The sequence below is a fragment of the Venturia canescens genome, chromosome 6 (genome assembly GCF_019457755.1).
Source record: "Venturia canescens isolate UGA chromosome 6, ASM1945775v1, whole genome shotgun sequence".
Taxonomy (NCBI): domain Eukaryota; kingdom Metazoa; phylum Arthropoda; class Insecta; order Hymenoptera; family Ichneumonidae; genus Venturia; species Venturia canescens.
In genome coordinates, this window is record NC_057426.1 from 23,160,314 (window position 1) to 23,183,179 (window position 22,866).

The 22,866-nt window shown below is 33.7% G+C and overlaps 1 protein-coding gene across 1 annotated transcript; it reads right to left on the reverse strand.

The window, feature by feature from the left end:
- Positions 1–10,810: 10,810 nt before the first annotated feature.
- Positions 10,811–12,301, reverse strand: LOC122412700 (uncharacterized). The gene has a single exon (XM_043422436.1). The coding sequence runs from the start codon at positions 12,299–12,301 to the stop codon at positions 10,811–10,813; it is 1,491 nt and encodes a 496-aa protein (XP_043278371.1).
- Positions 12,302–22,866: the final 10,565 nt, after the last annotated feature.

Consider the following 22,866-nt stretch of genomic DNA (forward strand, 5'->3'; position numbering starts at 1 on the left):
GAAACTTTTTCACCAAAGATGAATGTGAAAATTTGAAAGTTAAAACCTTCTCACGAAAGATGCATTTGAGAATTTGACAATTGAAACTTGTTCACGAAAGATAGATTTGAAAATTTGACAATTGAAAGTTTCTAACGAAAATTAGATTTGAAAATTTGACAATTGAAACTTTCTCACGAAAAATAGATTTGAAAATTTGAGAATTGAAACTTTTTCACGAAAGATGAATTTGAGAATTTAACAGTTAAAACTTTCTCACGAAATATGAATTTGAGAATTTAACAATTAAAACTTTTTCAGGAAAGATAAATTAGAGAATTTAATAGTTGAAACTTTCTCACGAAAGATGAATTTGAAAATTTGACCGTTGAAACGTTCTCACGAAAAATAGATTTGAATATTTGAGTATTGAAACTTTTTCACAAAAGATGAATTTGAAAATTTGAAAGTTAAAAATTTCACGAAAGATGCATTTGAGAATTTAACAATTGAAACTTTTTCACGAAAGATAGATTTGAAAATTTGACAATTGAAACTTTCTCACGAAAAATAGATTTGAAAATTTGAGAATTGAAACTTTTTCACGAAAGATGAATTTGAGAATTTAACAGTTAAAACTTTTTCACGAAAGATAAATTTGAGAATTTGACAATTGAAACTTTCTCACGAAAAATACATTTGAAAATTTGAGTATTGAAACTTTTTCACAAAAGATGAATGTGAAAATTTGAAAGTTAAAACCTTCTCACGAAAGATGCATTTGAGAATTTGACAATTGAAACTTGTTCACGAAAGATAGATTTGAAAATTTGACAATTGAAAGTTTCTAACGAAAAATAGATTTGAAAATTTGAGTATTGAAACTTTTTCACAAAAGATGAATTTGAAAATTGGAAAGTTAAAACTTTCTCACGAAAGATGCATTTGAGAATTTGACAATTGAAACTTTCTCACGAAAAATAGATTTGAAAATTTGAGAATTGAAACTTTTTCACTAAAGATGAATTTGAGAATTTAACAGTTAAAACTTTTTCACGAAATCTCACGAAGGATGAATTTGAAAATTTGACAGTTGAAACTTTCTCACGAAACATGAATTTGAAAATTTGCCAGTTGAAACTTTTTCACAAAAGACGAATTTGAAAATTTGAAAGTTAAAACTTTCTCACGAAAGATGCATTTGAGAATTTGACAATTGAAACTTTTTCACGAAAGATAGATTTGAAAATTTGGCAATTGAAACTTTCTCCCGAAAAATAGATTTGTAAATTTAAGAAATGAAGCTTTTTCAAAAAAGATGAATTTGAGAATTTAACAGTTAAAACTTTTTAACGAAAGATAAATTTGAGAATTTGACAATTGAAACTTTCTCTCGAAAGATGAATTTAAAAATTTGATATTTGAAATTTTCTCACGAAACATGAATTTGAAAATTTGACAGTTGGAACTTTTTCACAAAAGATGAATTTGAGAACTTGACAATTGAAACTTTTTCACAAAAGATGAATGTGAAAATTTGAAAGTTAAAACCTTCTCACGAAAGATGCATTTGAGAATTTGACAATTGAAACTTGTTCACGAAAGATAGATTTGAAAATTTGACAATTGAAAGTTTCTAACGAAAAATAGATTTGAAAATTTGAGTATTGAAACTTTTTCACAAAAGATGAATTTGAAAATTGGAAAATTAAAACTTTCTCACGAAAGATGCATTTGAGAATTTGACAATTGAAACTTTCTCACGAAAAATAGATTTGAAAATTTGAGAATTGAAACTTTTTCACTAAAGATGAATTTGAGAATTTAACAGTTAAAACTTTTTCACGAAATCTCACGAAGGATGAATTTGAAAATTTGACAGTTGAAACTTTCTCACGAAACATGAATTTGAAAATTTGCCAGTTGAAACTTTTTCACAAAAGACGAATTTGAAAATTTGAAAGTTAAAACTTTCTCACGAAAGATGCATTTGAGAATTTGACAATTGAAACTTTTTCACGAAAGATAGATTCGAAAATTTGACAATTGTAACTTTCTCACGAAAAATAGATTTGAAAATTTGAGAATAGAAACTTTTTCAAAAAAGATGAATTTGAGAATTTAACAGTTAAAACTTTTTCACGAAAGATAAATTTGAGAATTTGACAATTGAAACTTTCTCTCGAACGATGAATTTAAAAATTTGACAGTTGAAATTTTCTCACGAAACATGAATTTGAAAATTTGACAGTTGGAACTTTTTCACAAAAGATGAATTTGAAAATTGGAAAGTTAAAACTTTCTCACGAAAGATGCATTTGAGAATTTGACAATTGAAACTTTCTCACGAAAAATAGATTTGAAAATTTGAGAATTGAAACTTTTTCACTAAAGATGAATTTGAGAATTTAACAGTTAAAACTTTATCAGGAAAGATAAATTTGAGAATTTAATAGTTGAAACTTTCTCACGAAAGATGAATTTGAAAATTTGAAAGTTGAAACGTTCTCGAGAAAAATAGATTTGAATATTTGAGTACCCTAGGAAAAAAAAGGTTGGGACAAGTACATTGATGGCCCTCGTTTGCTGATAATTCCATCCATAAAAAAAACTTTAAAAAAATACAGAACAATTCGAAAAAAATTTCACAAATCTTGAAAAAACATTATGTTTAAAAAAAAACTATTCTGTATCTATTTTTTTAAGTGTCAAATCAAATAACAAGTAAAAAATAAAAAACCGAAGAATCGCGCTTGAAATCATATTAGAAACCGATGCCTCATTCTTCTTATTTGATATTCGAACAGCTAAATCAATTTAAAAAAATTCCATCTAATTTACGTGCAGCATTAAAATTTATGATATCAATCGAAGGACAATTAATTTCTAATCAATTGAAAAAAGTTACCATTTGAGTTACGTGCAGCACTAAAATTTATGATATCAATCGAAGGACAAGTAATTTATGAGTAACTCCAAATTTGGACATTATTAAATTGATCTAAGAAGCTTTTAAATCCAAAAAAATCACATGCAAGCTAGTCATTTCTTACTCTATGGAGGCAGAGGCTTATAAGAAAATCGATTCTTTTCAGACTTTCAGGAGCTGCTGATATTATTCACAATATACAACGTCGATTGGATTGATACAAATTATGTTTAAATATGAGTTAAAAGTACTTGTCCGGCCCATCACTATTCATTCAAATAAAAATCAATCATAAACAAACGAAATTGTATGGCAGCATCCGATAAAAAATTTATCGAAATGCGATTTATTATTAGTTTAATGTTCTTAATAATAGTATAGGTTCGTTATGCCGAATGAAATTCGTTCGCTGGAAAAAGTGAGAAGTAAAAATTGCCGTCATTTCAATACAAACTGGGGAGTTATTTTGGAAGTTTGAACATATTTAATATGCAAAATGTTTTTTATTTATCGGTGCACATTAACATCCCTTGTATATTACAGGACAAGTCGTTTCCATTCTTATTAAATTAGTGCAATTAAGGGAAAATTACTTGAAGATAACTCTCTAAATTCCCTCGGCATGCATATTTGTGCTCCATCAGTTCTAAAAAAGCCCTGATTTTTATTTGAATAAACAATTTAAATGGAAAGTGATGGGCCGGACAAGTACTTTTAACTCATATTTAAACATAATTTGTATCAATCCAATCGACGTTGTATATTGTGAATAATATCAGCAGCTCCTGAAAGTCTGAAAAGAATCGATTTTCTTATAAGCCTCTGCCTCCATAGAGTAAGAAATGACTAGCTTGCATGTGATTTTTTTGGATTTAAAAGCTTCTTAGATCAATTTAATAATGTCCAAATTTGGAGTTACTCATAAATTACTTGTCCTTCGATTGATATCATAAATTTTAGTGCTGCACGTAACTCAAATGGTAACTTTTTTCAATTGATTAGAAATTAATTGTCCTTCGATTGATATCATAAATTTTAATGCTGCACGTAAATTAGATGGAATTTTTTTAAATTGATTTAGCTGTTCGAATATCAAATAAGAAGAATGAGGCATCGGTTTCTAATATGATTTCAAGCGCGATTCTTCGGTTTTTTATTTTTTACTTGTTATTTGATTTGACATTTAAAAAAATAGATACAGAATAGTTTTTTTTTAAACATAATGTTTTTTCAAGATTTGTGAAATTTTTTTCGAATTGTTCTGTATTTTTTTAAAGTTTTTTTTATGGATGGAATTATCAGCAAACGAGGGCCATCAATGTACTTGTCCCAACCTTTTTTTTCCTAGGGGAAGTTTATGGTTTGATATCACGTCTTTTTTCTCAAAAGTTCCTTATTTATGTTCAGTTGACTATAAGATTTTAGTTTGAATTTCTATGGATTATTTATGATTTTCGGCGCTGGTTTCCACGAAAAAGGACCTATTTTTCGTCAAAATTTTACTGGAAATATTTCGTCACAGGTCTGTTCTTGGACTTTGGCGCTTTTTTTCCTTGTACCCTAATATGTTTTGTCAATTAGAAACCAAAGAGCACGGTGAGAAGCGGGTTGGAGGACGAGATATGATTTTCGGCTTATAACGTTGGTTTCTACGAAAAAAGACCTATTTTTCGTCCAAATTGTACTGAAAATATTTCGTCACAGGTCTGTCCTTGGACTTTGGCGATTTTTCCCTTGTCTTCTAATATGTTTTGTCCATTGGGAACTCAAGAGCATGTAGCAATGCGTATTGCGAGCTGAGATATGATTTCTGGCTTATAACGTTAGAAAAAAGAAAGGAACAGAGGAAAGATAGATCAAATTCGAGACACAACAAATACAACAGAATTGGCCATTTTTAAATGTCGTTTGTGCATTCTGAATCTAGACATTTTCATGTCATCCAAAACATGCCCCCCATGAAATATATTTCCAAAGTTTGCAAGTGACCGCTGAGATCCAATTATCTACAGGTTGATAGTTGCAGAAAAAAGGCACCTGGAAACATTTATTATGTCAGAACTCAAAGAAGCAAACAAAACTGAGCGTACTTAATTCAACAGAGCAACGGAAATCAAAGACGTTTAAGGTACCTGCATTGGTTGTGGAGGAAAACAATTTCATTTCAGGATAATTTAGAAAGAAATTTAGAAATTCAGAAATTTAGCATGGAATTTAGAAAAAGGATAATTAAGTTAAATAGTAAAGCTGAAAACTTTTGTGATGAATTTTTGAAATTACATGTTACGGTTGGCATAAAAAATTAAAATGATTGGCACACATGCTGCGACACAAAAATATCAAAGTTTGAAGGTATTTTCTCCATACCGCAGTAATACAAACTTCAATACTATTTGAAAAGAAACACTTTAAAATTTGCTGAATCAAGTTCCATTACATATTACCATAATCAAAGATAGGAGGTGATACTTAGCACATATATTTATCCACAGAAATTTCAAAGTTCGCAGGTATCTGCTGCGATTCAATGTATCTGCGCAATGAGTTTGGAAAACAGCAATTTCAAATCCATCCATAAATGAGCAACTGAAGACTTTTCTAATGAATTTTTCACTTCATATTTATATTACAGTGAGAGTCAAAAAGTAAAATGAATGGTACAGTATATAAATTTTATAGTTTGCAGATTTTTGTTGTATTTCAATGATCCAAATTTATAGTATTATAGAGAAAAGTTGTTAAAAGTCATGATGTTACATTAAAATGACATAGCGCACATAACATTCAGAAATTCTGTAGGTTTCCATGATGTTGGCAGGTATTATACTTAATCACATCTAAAATTGAGCAACTGTAGACTTATCGTAATGAATCTTTTCACTAATAATTCCACATTTGCAGTTTGTACAATAGGAATACTCAACATACACGTTATTTCATAAGTATTGTTGTCAATATTTGTGTTTGCCTACCGCATTCCGAAGATTCAACTTTTCATACTATCAGCAAAAAAAGCATCCAAAGACTTTTTGGAATAAGTTTCAAAATTTATTACTCGACAGACCAGGTGGAAAAAGTATAACTACACTTATATCAACACCAGAAACTGTTTTGAGAATCTGATATACAAAATGTGCGATTGATGATCATAGTCGGAAACCACTTGAATCACGTTACCACAATCAGCATGAAGAAATAGTAGAAAATTAATGGACATATATTAGGCAACGAATTAATAATATGCATCGATCCGCTGCAAACCGATGGAATCAAAACAAGGATCGGAAAGACCAGAGCCAAACTCAATAGGAAGCAAAATAAGGGAATATTCAAAAATAATGATGACACAAGAAATAAATTAGAAAACATTTATTCGATTGGAGTTTCTCACATTATATATACTAACAGTTCCGTGTGTTCTTGTTTTATTAATTATCAACCATAATATTTCAGATCACAAAAAGAAAATTTGACGTTATAGGTTGACGAACATTTTTTCTTACAATGTTTCAGACCTATTTTTGATAAACTGATTTACCTTATTTATATTATTCACTAACTATGCAAACGTTTGTTACATTTGTCCAGCACTTCGTAACGTCAAACCCCGGCCGGTTCGTTACCACACAGCTATCAAAGGGAACTCGTATATATAACCTACATTATTACACATGATATGTAATCACGCAACTGATGATATATTTACACTGGACAATATTCCGCGAACTCTGGTTTAATTGAAAGATTATCTTAGTTGACACTTATTTCCAATCGAACGAAATAATGAAATCTTGAAAAGTTTCGTTGACCTATGCATCGCGCATTTTTTTATATTTTTTATTTTCACACACAGATCACAGTCTATACTTACGCGGCCGCTTTTATACCGGTTTAGTATTCCACAAGTTTTAACAAAATAAATATCAATATGCACTTCGTTAGATGACGAAAATTATTTTTATTTTCCCGCACGCTCTTCATAACATCATAACCCCAAATGTCAACATGACGTGAAACTTCAGCTGGTGATTTTCGAGTACTTTCGAGCTCTCGAGCTCCTTAGCTTTCCGCCAAACTTCCTTGCTCTTTTTCTTGAATGTCATTGGCCCAAAAATTCTCTCACTCTTCATTGGTTGCAACAAAATTTCTCTCGCCAGGGATTGGTGATCATGGGGGCCAAGAGGCCTATGTTTGTAGCGGTTGGAGTACGCGTATACAGATACGTAAAATCCTGAATGTGTTAGTAACTTTTGCATAATCTTAAGCCCGTGCAAAGTTTTTTCTCAGAAATTACGACACCGAGCATGCTGATTTTGGACTCATTCGACAGAGAACTTCTTAATTAGCTAAAAGTTCAATTTTCAAAGCCGTACATAACTCATAAGCTTTGCAATTAAAGAAAGTCACATGCCAATTTTACCCCCACCACCGCGAATCGTTTTATTCAGAGAAAATATAGTCTCGGCGAGAGCCTCAGGCCAGCAGACGACAGGGCTGTCAATGTACTTGTCCCGAGACTCTACCGAGTCTCTTGATTGAAACTTTTTCACAAAAGATGAATTTGAAAATTTGAAAGTAAAAACTTTCTCACGAAAGATGCATTTGAGAATTTAACAGTTAAAACTTTTTCACGAAATATGAATTTGAGAATTTAGCAGGTAAAACTTTCTCACGAAAGATGAATTTGAGAATTTGACATTTGAAACTTTCTCACGAAAGATAAATTTGAGAATTTGACAATTGAAACTTTCTCACGAAAGATGAATTTGGAAATTTGACAGTTGGAACTTTTTCACAAAAGATGAATTTGAGAACTTGACAATTGAAACTTTTTCACGAAAGATAGATTCGAAAATTTGACAATTGTAACTTTCTCACCAAAAATAGATTTGAAAATTTGAGTATTGAAACTTTTTCACAAAAGATGAATTTGAGAACTTGACAATTGAAACTTTTTCACGAAAGATAGATTCGAAAATTTGACAATTGTAACTTTCTCACGAAAAATAGATTTGAAAATTTGAGTATTGAAACTTTTTCACAAAAGATGAATGTGAAAATTTGAAAGTTAAAACCTTCTCACGAAAGATGCATTTGAGAATTTGACAATTGAAAATTTTTCACGAAAGATAGATTTGAAAATTTGACTATTGAAAGTTTCTAACGAAAAATAGATTTGAAAATTTGAGTATTGAAACTTTTTCACAAAAGATGAATTTGAAAATTGGAAAGTTAAAACTTTCTCACGAAAGATGCATTTGAGAATTTGACAATTGAAACTTTCTCACGAAAAATAGATTTGAAAATTTGAAAATTGAAACTTTTTCACTGAAGATGAATTTGAGAATTTAACAGTTAAAACTTTTTCACGAAATCTCACGAAGGATGAATTTGAAAATTTGACAGTTGAAACTTTCTCACGAAACATGAATTTGAAAATTTGACGGTTGAAACTTTTTAACAAAAGATGAATTTGAAAATTTGACAGTTAAAACTTTCTCACGAAAGATGCATTTGAGAATTTGACAATTGAAACTTTCGCACGAAAGATGAATTTGAGAAATTAACAATTAAAACTTTTTCACGAAAGATAAATTTGAGAATTTAATAGTTGAAACTTTCTCACGAAAGATGAATTTGAAAATTTGACAGTTGAAACGTTCTCACGAAAAATAGATTTGAATATTTGAGTATTGAAACTTTGACACAAAAGATGAATTTTGAAATTTGAACGTTAAAACTTTCTCACGAAAGATGCATTTGAGAATTTGACAATTGAAACTTTTTCACGAAAGATAGATTTGGAAATTTGACAATTGAAACTTTCTCCCGAAAAATAGATTTGTAAATTTAAGAATTGAAACTTTTTCAAAAAAGATGAATTTGAGAAATTAACAAATAAAACTTTTTCACGAAAGATAAATTTGTGAATTTAATAGTTGAAACTTTCTCACGCAAGATGAATTTGAAAATTTGACAGTTGAAACTTTCTCACGAAACTTGAATTTGAAAATTTGAGTATTGAAACTTTTTCACAAAAGATGAATGTGAAAATTTGAAAGTTAAAACCTTCTCACGAAAGATGCATTTGAGAATTTGACAATTGAAAGTTTCTAACGAAAAATAGATTTGAAAATTTGAGTATTGAAACTTTTTCACAAAAGATGAATTTGAAAATTGGAAACTTAAAACTTTCTCACGAAAGATGCATTTGAGAATTTGACAATTGAAACTTTCTCACGAAAAATAGATTTGAAAATTTGAGAATTGAAACTTTTTCACGAAAGATGAATTTGAGAATTTAACAGTTAAAACTTTTTCACGAAAGATAAATTTGAGAATTTGCCAATTGAAACTTTCTCACGAAGGATGTATTTGAAAATTTGACAATTGAAACTTTCTCACGAAAGATGAATTTAAAAATTTGACAGTTGAAACTTTCTCACGAAACATGAATTTGAAAATTTGCCAGTTTAAACTTTTTCACAAAAGACGAATTTGAAAATTTGAAAGTTAAAACTTTCTCACGAAAGATGCATTTGAGAATTTGACAATTGAAACTTTTTCACGAAAGATAGATTTGAAAATTTGGCAATGGAAACTTTCTCCCGAAAAATAGATTTGTAAATTTAAGAATTGAAACTTTTTCAAAAAAGATGAATTTGAGAATTTAACAGTTAAAACTTTTTCACGAAAGATAAATTTAAGAATTTGACAATTGAAACTTTCTCTCGAAAGATGAATTTAAAAATTTGACAGTTGAAACTTTCTCACGAAACATGAATTTGGAAATTTGACAGTTGGAACTTTTTCACAAAAGATGAATTTGAGAACTTGACAATTGAAACTTTTTCACGAAAGATAGATTCGAAAATTTGACAATTGTAACTTTCTGACGAAAAATAGATTTGAAAATTTGAGTATTGAAACTTTTTCACAAAAGATGAATTTGAAAATTTGACAGTTAAAACTTTCTCACAAAAAATAGATTTGAAAATTTGAGTATTGAAACTGTAATTTTTTGAGAAGAATTCCTGGTTTGTGAGAAGGAATCGTGGATGAAATTGTATGGCCGGGTGAAGGAGAAATAAATCACTTGAAGCCGAAAGAATTTGGTGTAAAAAATGGGAAAAAATATCACAGTTTTATTAGTCGAAGAGTTCACAATGGTTTCGAAGAGTCTACAGGTGGCCAAGATGGCGGCGAAATGATCGAAGAGAGCCGTTAGAGAAATAATTCCGATGTTATAGAACCGAAAACCACGTTAGGAAAACCGACAATTGCTCAAAGTGAACGCTTCAATTACGCGGGCGTAAATCGCGAAATCAAACCGGGCACTTCAAGAAATTTAAGAAGGAACACTAGTAGAACGGTTGAAAAATTAGAAGATTTGGAAGAGAATCCGTTAAAAGCCCGAAGCACGAGGATCACAATCGATCCGTCGCGTACCGAAATCCGTGGAAGAAGGGCGTAGAAGGCGCCGGTGAGCTACCGGCAAGTAAAGCACGAGGGAGGGGAGCGCGCGCAGAGAGCACGGCACCGCCGAGCTCAAGCGAGAGACCAACCGTGCACTGAGGGCCCCACGCGAGAGAACGGCGAACCACGCCCTTTTCTGAACATACTCCCCGCCTTCGGCAACCGATGTTGACGAAGAAGTAACCGGAAGGATGCATAGTTTCGAAATGGGCCGCTTGAATGTTGAGGCCGTGCGAAGTGTGACGACTCGGGTGAGTTCGTCTTTTCCAGGGTGAAATACGACCGGCTGGCCGGAAGTTGACCCATGAACTGTTGAGCTTGAAGTGCTCGAAACCGTAAACCTTTCTTGCAACGAAGAATGAAGGATCGAATTGGTGCTCGACCTCCAACGATCCAGTAGTTGGGACGAAGGAATGTCAGAGTCGATTAAGTTCCGCCGTGAAGAGTCTTGAAGTGCGCGTCAGTGATGACGAGCGTCGTAAACGTCGAATGACGAGGAAGAATCACCGGGTGTTTTACTTCCGAATTTAGACTGGAATGCTGCAGGCGTCCCCCGACGCGAAGAGTTCCATGCGAATCGATGAAGGGAGTCAAGGCCGACAGGAAATGACCCCGTGTCAGAAAATTTCCGTTTGAGATTGATCGAAGTTCCGCAGCGAAATGAGCCGATTGTATATGTAGTACCCAGAAGAGTCTTGCTTGTTCAAGATCGTCTGGAGTAAGCTGTATGTCCGTCCGAACCGGTGAGGAGCGCTTGAAACGATGAAGAGCTCGTTGACACATTGCCGTGATTCGAAGAAGTCGTGTCAATGAAGAATACCGTTGAACAAGATCCCAAATCTCGCCTATTGGCTCGAGATTTGAAGTAAAGCTGAAGCCGGGCCGATGCTCGAGTGGAGCGTCCGTGGGAAGGTTTAGTGGCTGTGCCGGCCAGTTTTCCGAAGTGTTCATTAGCCAAGTGGGACCGGACCACCAGAGAGAATGCTTGGACAACTGAAGAGGAGTCAGTCCTCGCGAAGCACAGTCCGCTGGGTTCTCCTTTCCCGAAATGAAGCGCCATTTTGCCGTTGAAGTCAATTCTTGAATGAGTGAAACTCGATTCCGGACGAAGTCTTTCCAGCGAGCTGGTTGTGAAGAGACCCAGGTGAGAGTAACCGACGAGTCCGTCCAGAGATAGACAGGCGCGCCGTTTAGCGGAAGCATTTTCTGGATGTATGCAATGAGCCGAGCCAGTAGAAGAGCAGCCGAAAGCTCGAGGCGAGGGATACTTAGCCGTTTTAGAGGGGCCACTCTCGTTTTGGAAGCGAGGAGCGTGACAGAAGTCGAGCCGTCTGAAGAAGTTGATCGAAGGTAAACCACAGCAGCCATGGCTAGCTGCGAAGCGTCAGAGAACCCATGAAGTTCGACCGAGTCCGTGGGAGACGAATGTAGCCACCGAGGAAGCGAAATGAGGGGCAGATCGCTCAAGCTTTCACGGAATTGCCACCACCGAAGTTGAAGTCGTTCCGGGAGAAGGTCGTCCCACTGCAGTTTTGCGAGCCAGAGCTCCTGCATGAAGATTTTGGCTGTAATGATTACCGGAGAAATAAAACCAAGGGGATCGAACAAGGAAGCAGTTTCCGAGAGGGCGATCCGCTTAGTTATTGTTGAAGAGAAGTTTGCCTGAAGGTTGAACCGAAATACGTCCTTGATGGGATCCCAGACTAGGCCCAAAAGCTTCGTCGTCGAATCCTCCGATTCAATCGAAACTGCTTCAGGTTGTAAGGCTGAAGAGTCAAGATGTTGAAGAGCCGCTGGTGAATTTGAAGTCCATTTCTGAAGGGGAAGGCAACCGCGAGTGCAGATCCTTTGAAGTTGAAGGGAAATTTCTAGAAGCTCTGAGACAGGATGTGACGAAGGTAAGCCGGAATAGCGCATGTCTCCGAGATTAGCCTAAGTACTGTCCATCCAAGCAAGGTTCGTTGAGCGATAAGATCGACAGGCTGGCCTTTTATGACCTCCGACTCGATTTAATTTGCCGTAGGAGTCGGCTCCGATGATGAGATTGATGTGCCGAGGTTGAAGAAACTCTGGATCGGCTAGCTGTAAGCCGTTGAAGTGATGCCAGGATTTTCGTCCCGTTGAAGTGAAAGAAGGAAGCGAAGCGGGTAGAATCCGGAGAGTGAAGGCCGTGACCGAGAGAGAACCCGAAGAGACGTGAAGAGACGAGAGATAAACGGTGATTGCTCCCCGCGTGCGTCGTCGGCGGAACCGCTGATGCACTGGAAGGTGCTGTAGAGACCAGGAATGCGACGTTCGAGTTTGCTTGGACCGTAGTCATGATTGGTTAACCCGCGTGAAAATGTCCAGAACCAATGATACATGACTAGCGCGTGGCAAAAGAAGACAAACGAAGGACACCGCGAAAAATCGTAGAAAACGAACGAAGGCTGGATCATTCCGTAGAGCACCGTCGAAGCGATGAGGGATCACTGTACGTGATGAAGCGCACGTAGACACCGGAAGATGACCAATAAACTTGTTTGAATTGTTCGAAAGAGAACCGCGAATATTTCAATTGCGAAGCAGCAGCGGGCTGCTCTCACATAGCCGAGAATTTCTTTAACCGAAAGGCGAAAGTCGAAGTATTGCCGAACTTATTCGAAGGAATACACTGTATTAATCCTACAATTTGCCCGGAAGTGCCACGGTTGTAAGTCGTGAACACTCCCGATTGCAAACCAGAATGAAGACGAATCGTTCGAAGGAAACCCAAATAGTTAGCGGTACAATAATCATAATTGTTCCGTCGCAACACTAAAGGAATAGCCCGAACAAATATAATGAAGTATCCCCCATGTATTTCCGCAGTGTTGCGATTGTAAGTCGCAATGCTCCCGATACACTTGAAAAGTCGGAGAAACGAAAAAAAGGATGTCTGGAAAAACCCGTAGGGTACCGTAGAAGCGCAGCAAAATCACTTTCCGCGATGATGTGCACGGGGAGACCGGAAGAGAGCCAGTGAATACTTTTGCAATGTCCGAAAAAGCAACGAAGTCGGTAGAAAAATATCGCGACGAATCACTCGCGAGAATGTTTGAAGAGGCGACGCAGTCGACCGAAGAATATCGCAGCGTATCACTCGCGAAAACGTTCAAAAATGTTGCGGCGAAATCACTTGAAAAAGCGTCCAAATTGGCGCGGCGAAGCACTCGCGAACAAATTCGAAGAAGGGCCGACAGAAGTTTTTGAAAAACGCGGTGAAAACACTCGAGAAAATGTCCGAGGAAGAGTCAAAAAAAAGTTTCAAAAATCGCGGCGAATCACTCGCGGATTAGTCTAAAAAAATCGCGGCGAGACACTCGCGAAAATGCCTGAAGAAGATCACGAAGAATGTTGAAGATCGACGAAGTCGAACGTAGGTACCGCGGATAAGCACTCACGAAAATGTCTGAAAATCGACAACGTCGACTGAAAATATCACGGTGAAAACTCGCGAAAGAATGTTTGAAAATCGACGAAGTCGACCGAAGGTACCGCGGAGAAGCACTCCCGAAAAATGACTGAAGAAAGGCGAAGACAATGTCTGAATTATCGCGGCGAAAACACTCGCGAAAATGTACTAAAGAATACGAAGAAACTGCCTGAGATATTCGCGGCGAGTCACTCGGGAGAATGTTCGAAAGAATACGAAGAAAATGCTGGGTTATTCGCGGCGAAAGCACACGCGAAAATCTCCAAGGAAGAGTCACAGAATGTTTTGAAAAATCGCGGCGAATCACTCGCGGAAGAGTCTGAAATCTCGCGGCGAAAACACTCGCGAAAATCTCCGAAGAAATGCGTTGAATATCGCGGCGAATCACTCGCGAAAGAGTCCGAAAGATCACGGCGAAACACTCGCGAAAATGTCTGAAAGAATACGAAGAAAACGCCTGGGTTATTCGCGGCGAAAGCACACGCGAAAATCTCCAAGGAGGAGTCAAAGAATGTTTTGAAAAATCGCGGCGAATCACTCGCGGAAGAGTCTGAAATATCGCGGCGAAAACACTCGCGAAAATCTCCGAAGATGAATCACAAAAAGTTTTGTAAATTCGCGGCGAATCCCTCGCGGAAGAGTCTGAAATCGCGGCGAAAACACAAGCGAAAGTGTTCGAAGGAATGCGTTGAATATCGCGGCGAATCACTCGCGAAAGAGTCCGAGAGATCGCGGCGAAACACTCGCGAAAATGTTCTAAGGAATGCGTTGAATATCGCGGCGAATCACTCGCGAAAGAGTCCGAAAGATTACGGCGAAACACTCGCGAAAATGTCTGAAAGAATACGAAGAAAACGCCTGGGTTATTCGCGGCGAAAGCACACGCGAAAATCTCCAAGGAGGAGTCAAAGAATGTTTTGAAAAAATCGCGGCGAGTCACTCGCGGAAGAGTCTGAAATATCGCGGCGAAAACACTCGCGAAAATCTCCGAAGATGAATCACAAAAAGTTTTGTAAATTCGCGGCGAATCCCTCGCGGAAGAGTCTGAAATCGCGGCGAAAACACAAGCGAAAGTGTTCGAAGGAATGCGTTGAATATCGCGGCGAATCACTCGCGAAAGAGTCCGAGAGATCGCGGCGAAACACTCGCGAAAATGTCTGAAAAGCGCGAAGAAAATTGTTCAAGACTATCGCGGTGAACCACTCGCAAAAGATTGTTCGAAGAAGTACGAAAGAAGCAAAAATCGCGGAATGCAGCGGCGGTTCAGTCGCGAATATTATCAAAAATGATCTGCAGGAGGAATTTAATGAGAACTCCTGAGAACATTGAACTTGAGCGAAGGAGGCCGTTGAAGTTAGCACGCTTCTTTGTTAAGAATTGTGCGGTACTTACTCCTTGAAGCGATCTCGCGAAGTGAGAAACCGGAGCGATGACGTCACTGAGCCTCGTCGCCTTACCCGGTGAAGGATTGAAGTGATCCGGCGAGAGACTCGTTGCCAAGTGACTAGAGAGAGCGAAGCACGTTCTGGAGGCTTTGTGTGAGAGACGGAGACAGCACTACGAAGATCCGCACAAAGAGGAGATCGATACCGAGCTCGCGCGCGCGCGACCACGTGTCCCGCAGCCACGAGATTTTTCACTGCACTGAATCCCTTGAAGGCACCGAATTTTTTATGCACTGAAGTCCGACTCACCGTGAAAATTATGCCGGAAAAAATACAAAAACCTCCACGAAATCCAACTCACGATCCGGCTCGAAGGACCATGTAATTTTTTGAGAAGAATTCCTGGTTTGTGAGAAGGAATCGTGGATGAAATTGTATGGCCGGGTGAAGGAGAAATAAATCACTTGAAGCCGAAAGAATTTGGTGTAAAAAATGGGAAAAAATATCACAGTTTTATTAGTCGAAGAGTTCACAATGGTTTCGAAGAGTCTACAGGTGGCCAAGATGGCGGCGAAATGATCGAAGAGAGCCGTTAGAGAAATAATTCCGATGTTATAGAACCGAAAACCACGTTAGGAAAACCGACAATTGCTCAAAGTGAACGCTTCAATTACGCGGGCGTAAATCGCGAAATCAAACCGGGCACTTCAAGAAATTTAAGAAGGAACACTAGTAGAACGGTTGAAAAATTAGAAGATTTGGAAGAGAATCCGTTAAAAGCCCGAAGCACGAGGATCACAATCGATCCGTCGCGTACCGAAATCCGTGGAAGAAGGGCGTAGAAGGCGCCGGTGAGCTACCGGCAAGTAAAGCACGAGGGAGGGGAGCGCGCGCAGAGAGCACGGCACCGCCGAGCTCAAGCGAGAGACCAACCGTGCACTGAGGGCCCCACGCGAGAGAACGGCGAACCACGCCCTTTTCTGAACAGAAACTTTTTCACAAAAGATGAATGTGAAAATTTGAAAGTTAAAACCTTCTCACGAAAGATGCATTTGAGAATTTGACAATTGAAACTTGTTCACGAAAGATAGATTTGAAAATTTGACAATTGAAAGTTTCTAACGAAAAATAGATTTGAAAATTTGAGTAATGAAACTTTTTCACAAAAGATGAATTTGAAAATTTGAAAGTTAAAACTTTGTCACGAAAGATGCATTTGAGAATTTGACAATTGAAACTCTTTCACGAAAGATAGATTTGAAAATTTGACAATTGAAACGTTCTCACGAAAAATAGATTTGAAAATTTGACAATTGAAAATTTTTCACGAAAGATAGATTTGAAAATTTGACAATTGAAAGTTTCTAACGAAAAATAGATTTGAAAATTTGAGTATTGAAACTTTTTCACAAAAGATAAATTTGAAAATTGGAAAGTTAAAACTTTCTCACGAAAGATGCATTTGAGAATTTGACAATTGAAACTTTCTCACGAAAAATAGATTTGAAAAATTGAGAATTGAAACTTTTTCACTGAAGATGAATTTGAGAATTTAACAGTTAAAACTTTTTCACGAAATCTCACGAAGGATGAATTTGAAAATTTGACAGTTGAAACTTTCTCACGAAACATGAATTTGAAAATTTGCCAGTTGAAACTTTTTCACAAAAGACGAATTTGAAAATTTGAAAGTTAAAACTTTCTCACGAAAGATGCATTTGAGAATTTGACAATTGAAACTTTTTCACGAAAGATAGATTTGAAAATTTGGCAATTGAAACTTTCTCCCGAAAAATAGATTTGTAAATTTAAGAATTGAAACTTTTTCAAAAAAGATGAATTTGAGAATTTAACAGTTAAAACTTTTTCACGAAAGATAAATTTGAGAATTTGACAATTGAAACTTTCTCTCGAACGATGAATTTAAAAATTTGACAGTTGAAATTTTCTCACGAAACATGAATTTGAAAATTTGACAGTTGGAACTTTTTCACAAAAGATGAATTTGAAAATTGGAAAGTTAAAACTTTCTCACGAAAGATGCATTTGAGAATTTGACAATTGAAACTTTCTCACGAAAAATAGATTTGAAAATTTGAGAATTGAAACTTTTTCACTAAAGATGAATTTGAGAATTTAACAGTTAAAACTTTTTCAGGAAAGATAAATTTGAGAATTTAATAGTTGAAACTTTCTCACGAAAGATGAATTTGAAAATTTGACAGTTGAAACGTTCTCGAGAAAAATAGATTTGAATATTTGAGTATTGAAACTTTTTCACAAAAGATGAATTTGAAAATTTGAAAGTAAAAACTTTCTCACGAAAGATGCATTTGAGAATTTAACAGTTAAAACTTTTTCACGAAATATGAATTTGAGAATTTAGCAGGTAAAACTTTCTCACGAAAGATGAATTTGAGAATTTGACATTTGAAACTTTCTCACGAAAGATAAATTTGAGAATTTGACAATTGAAACTTTCTCACGAAAGATGAATTTAAAAATTTGACAGTTGGAACTTTTTCACAAAAGATGAATTTGAGAACTTGACAATTGAAACTTTTTCACGAAAGATAGATTCGAAAATTTGACAATTGTAACTTTCTCACCAAAAATAGATTTGAAAATTTGAGTATTGAAACTTTTTCACAAAAGATGAATTTGAGAACTTGACAATTGAAACTTTTTCACGAAAGATAGATTCGAAAATTTGACAATTGTAACTTTCTCACGAAAAATAGATTTGAAAATTTGAGTATTGAAACTTTTTCACAAAAGATGAATGTGAAAATTTGAAAGTTAAAACCTTCTCACGAAAGATGCATTTGAGAATTTGACAATTGAAAATTTTTCACGAAAGATAGATTTGAAAATTTGACTATTGAAAGTTTCTAACGAAAAATAGATTTGAAAATTTGAGTATTGAAACTTTTTCACAAAAGATGAATTTGAAAATTGGAAAGTTAAAACTTTCTCACGAAAGATGCATTTGAGAATTTGACAATTGAAACTTTCTCACGAAAAATAGATTTGAAAATTTGAGAATTGAAACTTTTTCGCTGAAGATGAATTTGAGAATTTAACAGTTAAAACTTTTTCACGAAATCTCACGAAGGATGAATTTGAAAATTTGACAGTTGAAACTTTCTCACGAAACATGAATTTGAAAATTTGCCAGTTGAAACTTTTTCACAAAAGACGAATTTGAAAATTTGAAAGTTAAAACTTTCTCACGAAAGATGCATTTGAGAATTTGACAATTGAAACTTTTTCACGAAAGATAGATTTGAAAATTTGGCAATTGAAACTTTCTCCCGAAAAATAGATTTGTAAATTTAAGAAATGAAGCTTTTTCAAAAAAGATGAATTTGAGAATTTAACAGTTAAAACTTTTTCACGAAAGATAAATTTGAGAATTTGACAATTGAAACTTTCTCTCGAAAGATGAATTTAAAAATTTGACATTTGAAATTTTCTCACGAAACATGAATTTGAAAATTTGACAGTTGGAACTTTTTCACAAAAGATGAATTTGAGAACTTGACAATTGAAACTTTTTCACAAAAGATGAATGTGAAAATTTGAAAGTTAAAACCTTCTCACGAAAGATGCATTTGAGAATTTGACAATTGAAACTTGTTCACGAAAGATAGATTTGAAAATTTGACAATTGAAAGTTTCTAACGAAAAATAGATTTGAAAATTTGAGTATTGAAACTTTTTCACAAAAGATGAATTTGAAAATTGGAAAATTAAAACTTTCTCACGAAAGATGCATTTGAGAATTTGACAATTGAAACTTTCTCACGAAAAATAGATTTGAAAATTTGAGAATTGAAACTTTTTCACTAAAGATGAATTTGAGAATTTAACAGTTAAAACTTTTTCACGAAATCTCACGAAGGATGAATTTGAAAATTTGACAGTTGAAACTTTCTCACGAAACATGAATTTGAAAATTTGCCAGTTGAAACTTTTTCACAAAAGACGAATTTGAAAATTTGAAAGTTAAAACTTTCTCACGAAAGATGCATTTGAGAATTTGACAATTGAAACTTTTTCACGAAAGATAGATTTGAAAATTTGGCAATTGAAACTTTCTCCCGAAAAAAAGATTTGTAAATTTAAGAATTGAAACTTTTTCAAAAAAGATGAATTTGAGAATTTAACAGTTAAAACTTTTTCACGAAAGATAAATTTGAGAATTTGACAATTGAAACTTTCTCTCGAACGATGAATTTAAAAATTTGACAGTTGAAATTTTCTCACGAAACATGAATTTGAAAATTTGACAGTTGGAACTTTTTCACAAAAGATGAATTTGAAAATTGGAAAGTTAAAACTTTCTCACGAAAGATGCATTTGAGAATTTGACAATTGAAACTTTCTCACGAAAAATAGATTTGAAAATTTGAGAATTGAAACTTTTTCACTAAAGATGAATTTGAGAATTTAACAGTTAAAACTTTATCAGGAAAGATAAATTTGAGAATTTAATAGTTGAAACTTTCTCACGAAAGATGAATTTGAAAATTTGAAAGTTGAAACGTTCTCGAGAAAAATAGATTTGAATATTTGAGTATTGAAACTTTTTCACAAAAGATGAATTTGAAAATTTGAAAGTAAAAACTTTCTCACGAAAGATGCATTTGAGAATTTAACAGTTAAAACTTTTTCACGAAATATGAATTTGAGAATTTAGCAGGTAAAACTTTCTCACGAAAGATGAATTTGAGAATTTGACATTTGAAACTTTCTCACGAAAGATAAATTTGAGAATTTGACAATTGAAACTTTCTCACGAAAGATGAATTTGGAAATTTGACAGTTGGAACTTTTTCACAAAAGATGAATTTGAGAACTTGACAATTGAAACTTTTTCACGAAAGATAGATTCGAAAATTTGACAATTGTAACTTTCTCACCAAAAATAGATTTGAAAATTTGAGTATTGAAACTTTTTCACAAAAGATGAATTTGAGAACTTGACAATTGAAACTTTTTCACGAAAGATAGATTCGAAAATTTGACAATTGTAACTTTCTCACGAAAAATAGATTTGAAAATTTGAGTATTGAAACTTTTTCACAAAAGATGAATGTGAAAATTTGAAAGTTAAAACCTTCTCACGAAAGATGCATTTGAGAATTTGACAATTGAAAATTTTTCACGAAAGATAGATTTGAAAATTTGACTATTGAAAGTTTCTAACGAAAAATAGATTTGAAAATTTGAGTATTGAAACTTTTTCACAAAAGATGAATTTGAAAATTGGAAAGTTAAAACTTTCTCACGAAAGATGCATTTGAGAATTTGACAATTGAAACTTTCTCACGAAAAATAGATTTGAAAATTTGAAAATTGAAACTTTTTCACTGAAGATGAATTTGAGAATTTAACAGTTAAAACTTTTTCACGAAATCTCACGAAGGATGAATTTGAAAATTTGACAGTTGAAACTTTCTCACGAAACATGAATTTGAAAATTTGACGGTTGAAACTTTTTAACAAAAGATGAATTTGAAAATTTGACAGTTAAAACTTTCTCACGAAAGATGCATTTGAGAATTTGACAATTGAAACTTTCGCACGAAAGATGAATTTGAGAAATTAACAATTAAAACTTTTTCACGAAAGATAAATTTGAGAATTTAATAGTTGAAACTTTCTCACGAAAGATGAATTTGAAAATTTGACAGTTGAAACGTTCTCACGAAAAATAGATTTGAATATTTGAGTATTGAAACTTTGACACAAAAGATGAATTTTGAAATTTGAACGTTAAAACTTTCTCACGAAAGATGCATTTGAGAATTTGACAATTGAAACTTTTTCACGAAAGATAGATTTGGAAATTTGACAATTGAAACTTTCTCCCGAAAAATAGATTTGTAAATTTAAGAATTGAAACTTTTTCAAAAAAGATGAATTTGAGAAATTAACAAATAAAACTTTTTCACGAAAGATAAATTTGTGAATTTAATAGTTGAAACTTTCTCACGCAAGATGAATTTGAAAATTTGACAGTTGAAACTTTCTCACGAAACTTGAATTTGAAAATTTGAGTATTGAAACTTTTTCACAAAAGATGAATGTGAAAATTTGAAAGTTAAAACCTTCTCACGAAAGATGCATTTGAGAATTTGACAATTGAAAGTTTCTAACGAAAAATAGATTTGAAAATTTGAGTATTGAAACTTTTTCACAAAAGATGAATTTGAAAATTGGAAACTTAAAACTTTCTCACGAAAGATGCATTTGAGAATTTGACAATTGAAACTTTCTCACGAAAAATAGATTTGAAAATTTGAGAATTGAAACTTTTTCACGAAAGATGAATTTGAGAATTTAACAGTTAAAACTTTTTCACGAAAGATAAATTTGAGAATTTGCCAATTGAAACTTTCTCACGAAGGATGAATTTGAAAATTTGACAATTGAAACTTTCTCACGAAAGATGAATTTAAAAATTTGACAGTTGAAACTTTCTCACGAAACATGAATTTGAAAATTTGCCAGTTTAAACTTTTTCACAAAAGACGAATTTGAAAATTTGAAAGTTAAAACTTTCTCACGAAAGATGCATTTGAGAATTTGACAATTGAAACTTTTTCACGAAAGATAGATTTGAAAATTTGGCAATGGAAACTTTCTCCCGAAAAATAGATTTGTAAATTTAAGAATTGAAACTTTTTCAAAAAAGATGAATTTGAGAATTTAACAGTTAAAACTTTTTCACGAAAGATAAATTTAAGAATTTGACAATTGAAACTTTCTCTCGAAAGATGAATTTAAAAATTTGACAGTTGAAACTTTCTCACGAAACATGAATTTGGAAATTTGACAGTTGGAACTTTTTCACAAAAGATGAATTTGAGAACTTGACAATTGAAACTTTTTCACGAAAGATAGATTCGAAAATTTGACAATTGTAACTTTCTGACGAAAAATAGATTTGAAAATTTGAGTATTGAAACTTTTTCACAAAAGATGAATTTGAAAATTTGACAGTTAAAACTTTCTCACAAAAAATAGATTTGAAAATTTGAGTATTGAAACTTTTTCACAAAAGATGAATGTGAAAATTTGAAAGTTAAAACCTTCTCACGAAAGATGCATTTGAGAATTTGACAATTGAAACTTGTTCACGAAAGATAGATTTGAAAATTTGACAATTGAAAGTTTCTAACGAAAAATAGATTTGAAAATTTGAGTAATGAAACTTTTTCACAAAAGATGAATTTGAAAATTTGAAAGTTAAAACTTTGTCACGAAAGATGCATTTGAGAATTTGACAATTGAAACTCTTTCACGAAAGATAGATTTGAAAATTTGACAATTGAAACGTTCTCACGAAAAATAGATTTGAAAATTTGACAATTGAAAATTTTTCACGAAAGATAGATTTGAAAATTTGACAATTGAAAGTTTCTAACGAAAAATAGATTTGAAAATTTGAGTATTGAAACTTTTTCACAAAAGATAAATTTGAAAATTGGAAAGTTAAAACTTTCTCACGAAAGATGCATTTGAGAATTTGACAATTGAAACTTTCTCACGAAAAATAGATTTGAAAAATTGAGAATTGAAACTTTTTCACTGAAGATGAATTTGAGAATTTAACAGTTAAAACTTTTTCACGA

What these genes read in the sequence shown, in the direction of transcription:
- LOC122412700 (XM_043422436.1), bottom strand. Translation starts at nt 12,301, where the DNA reads ATGCGCTATTCCGGCTTACCTTCGTCACATCCTGTCTCAGAGCTTCTA.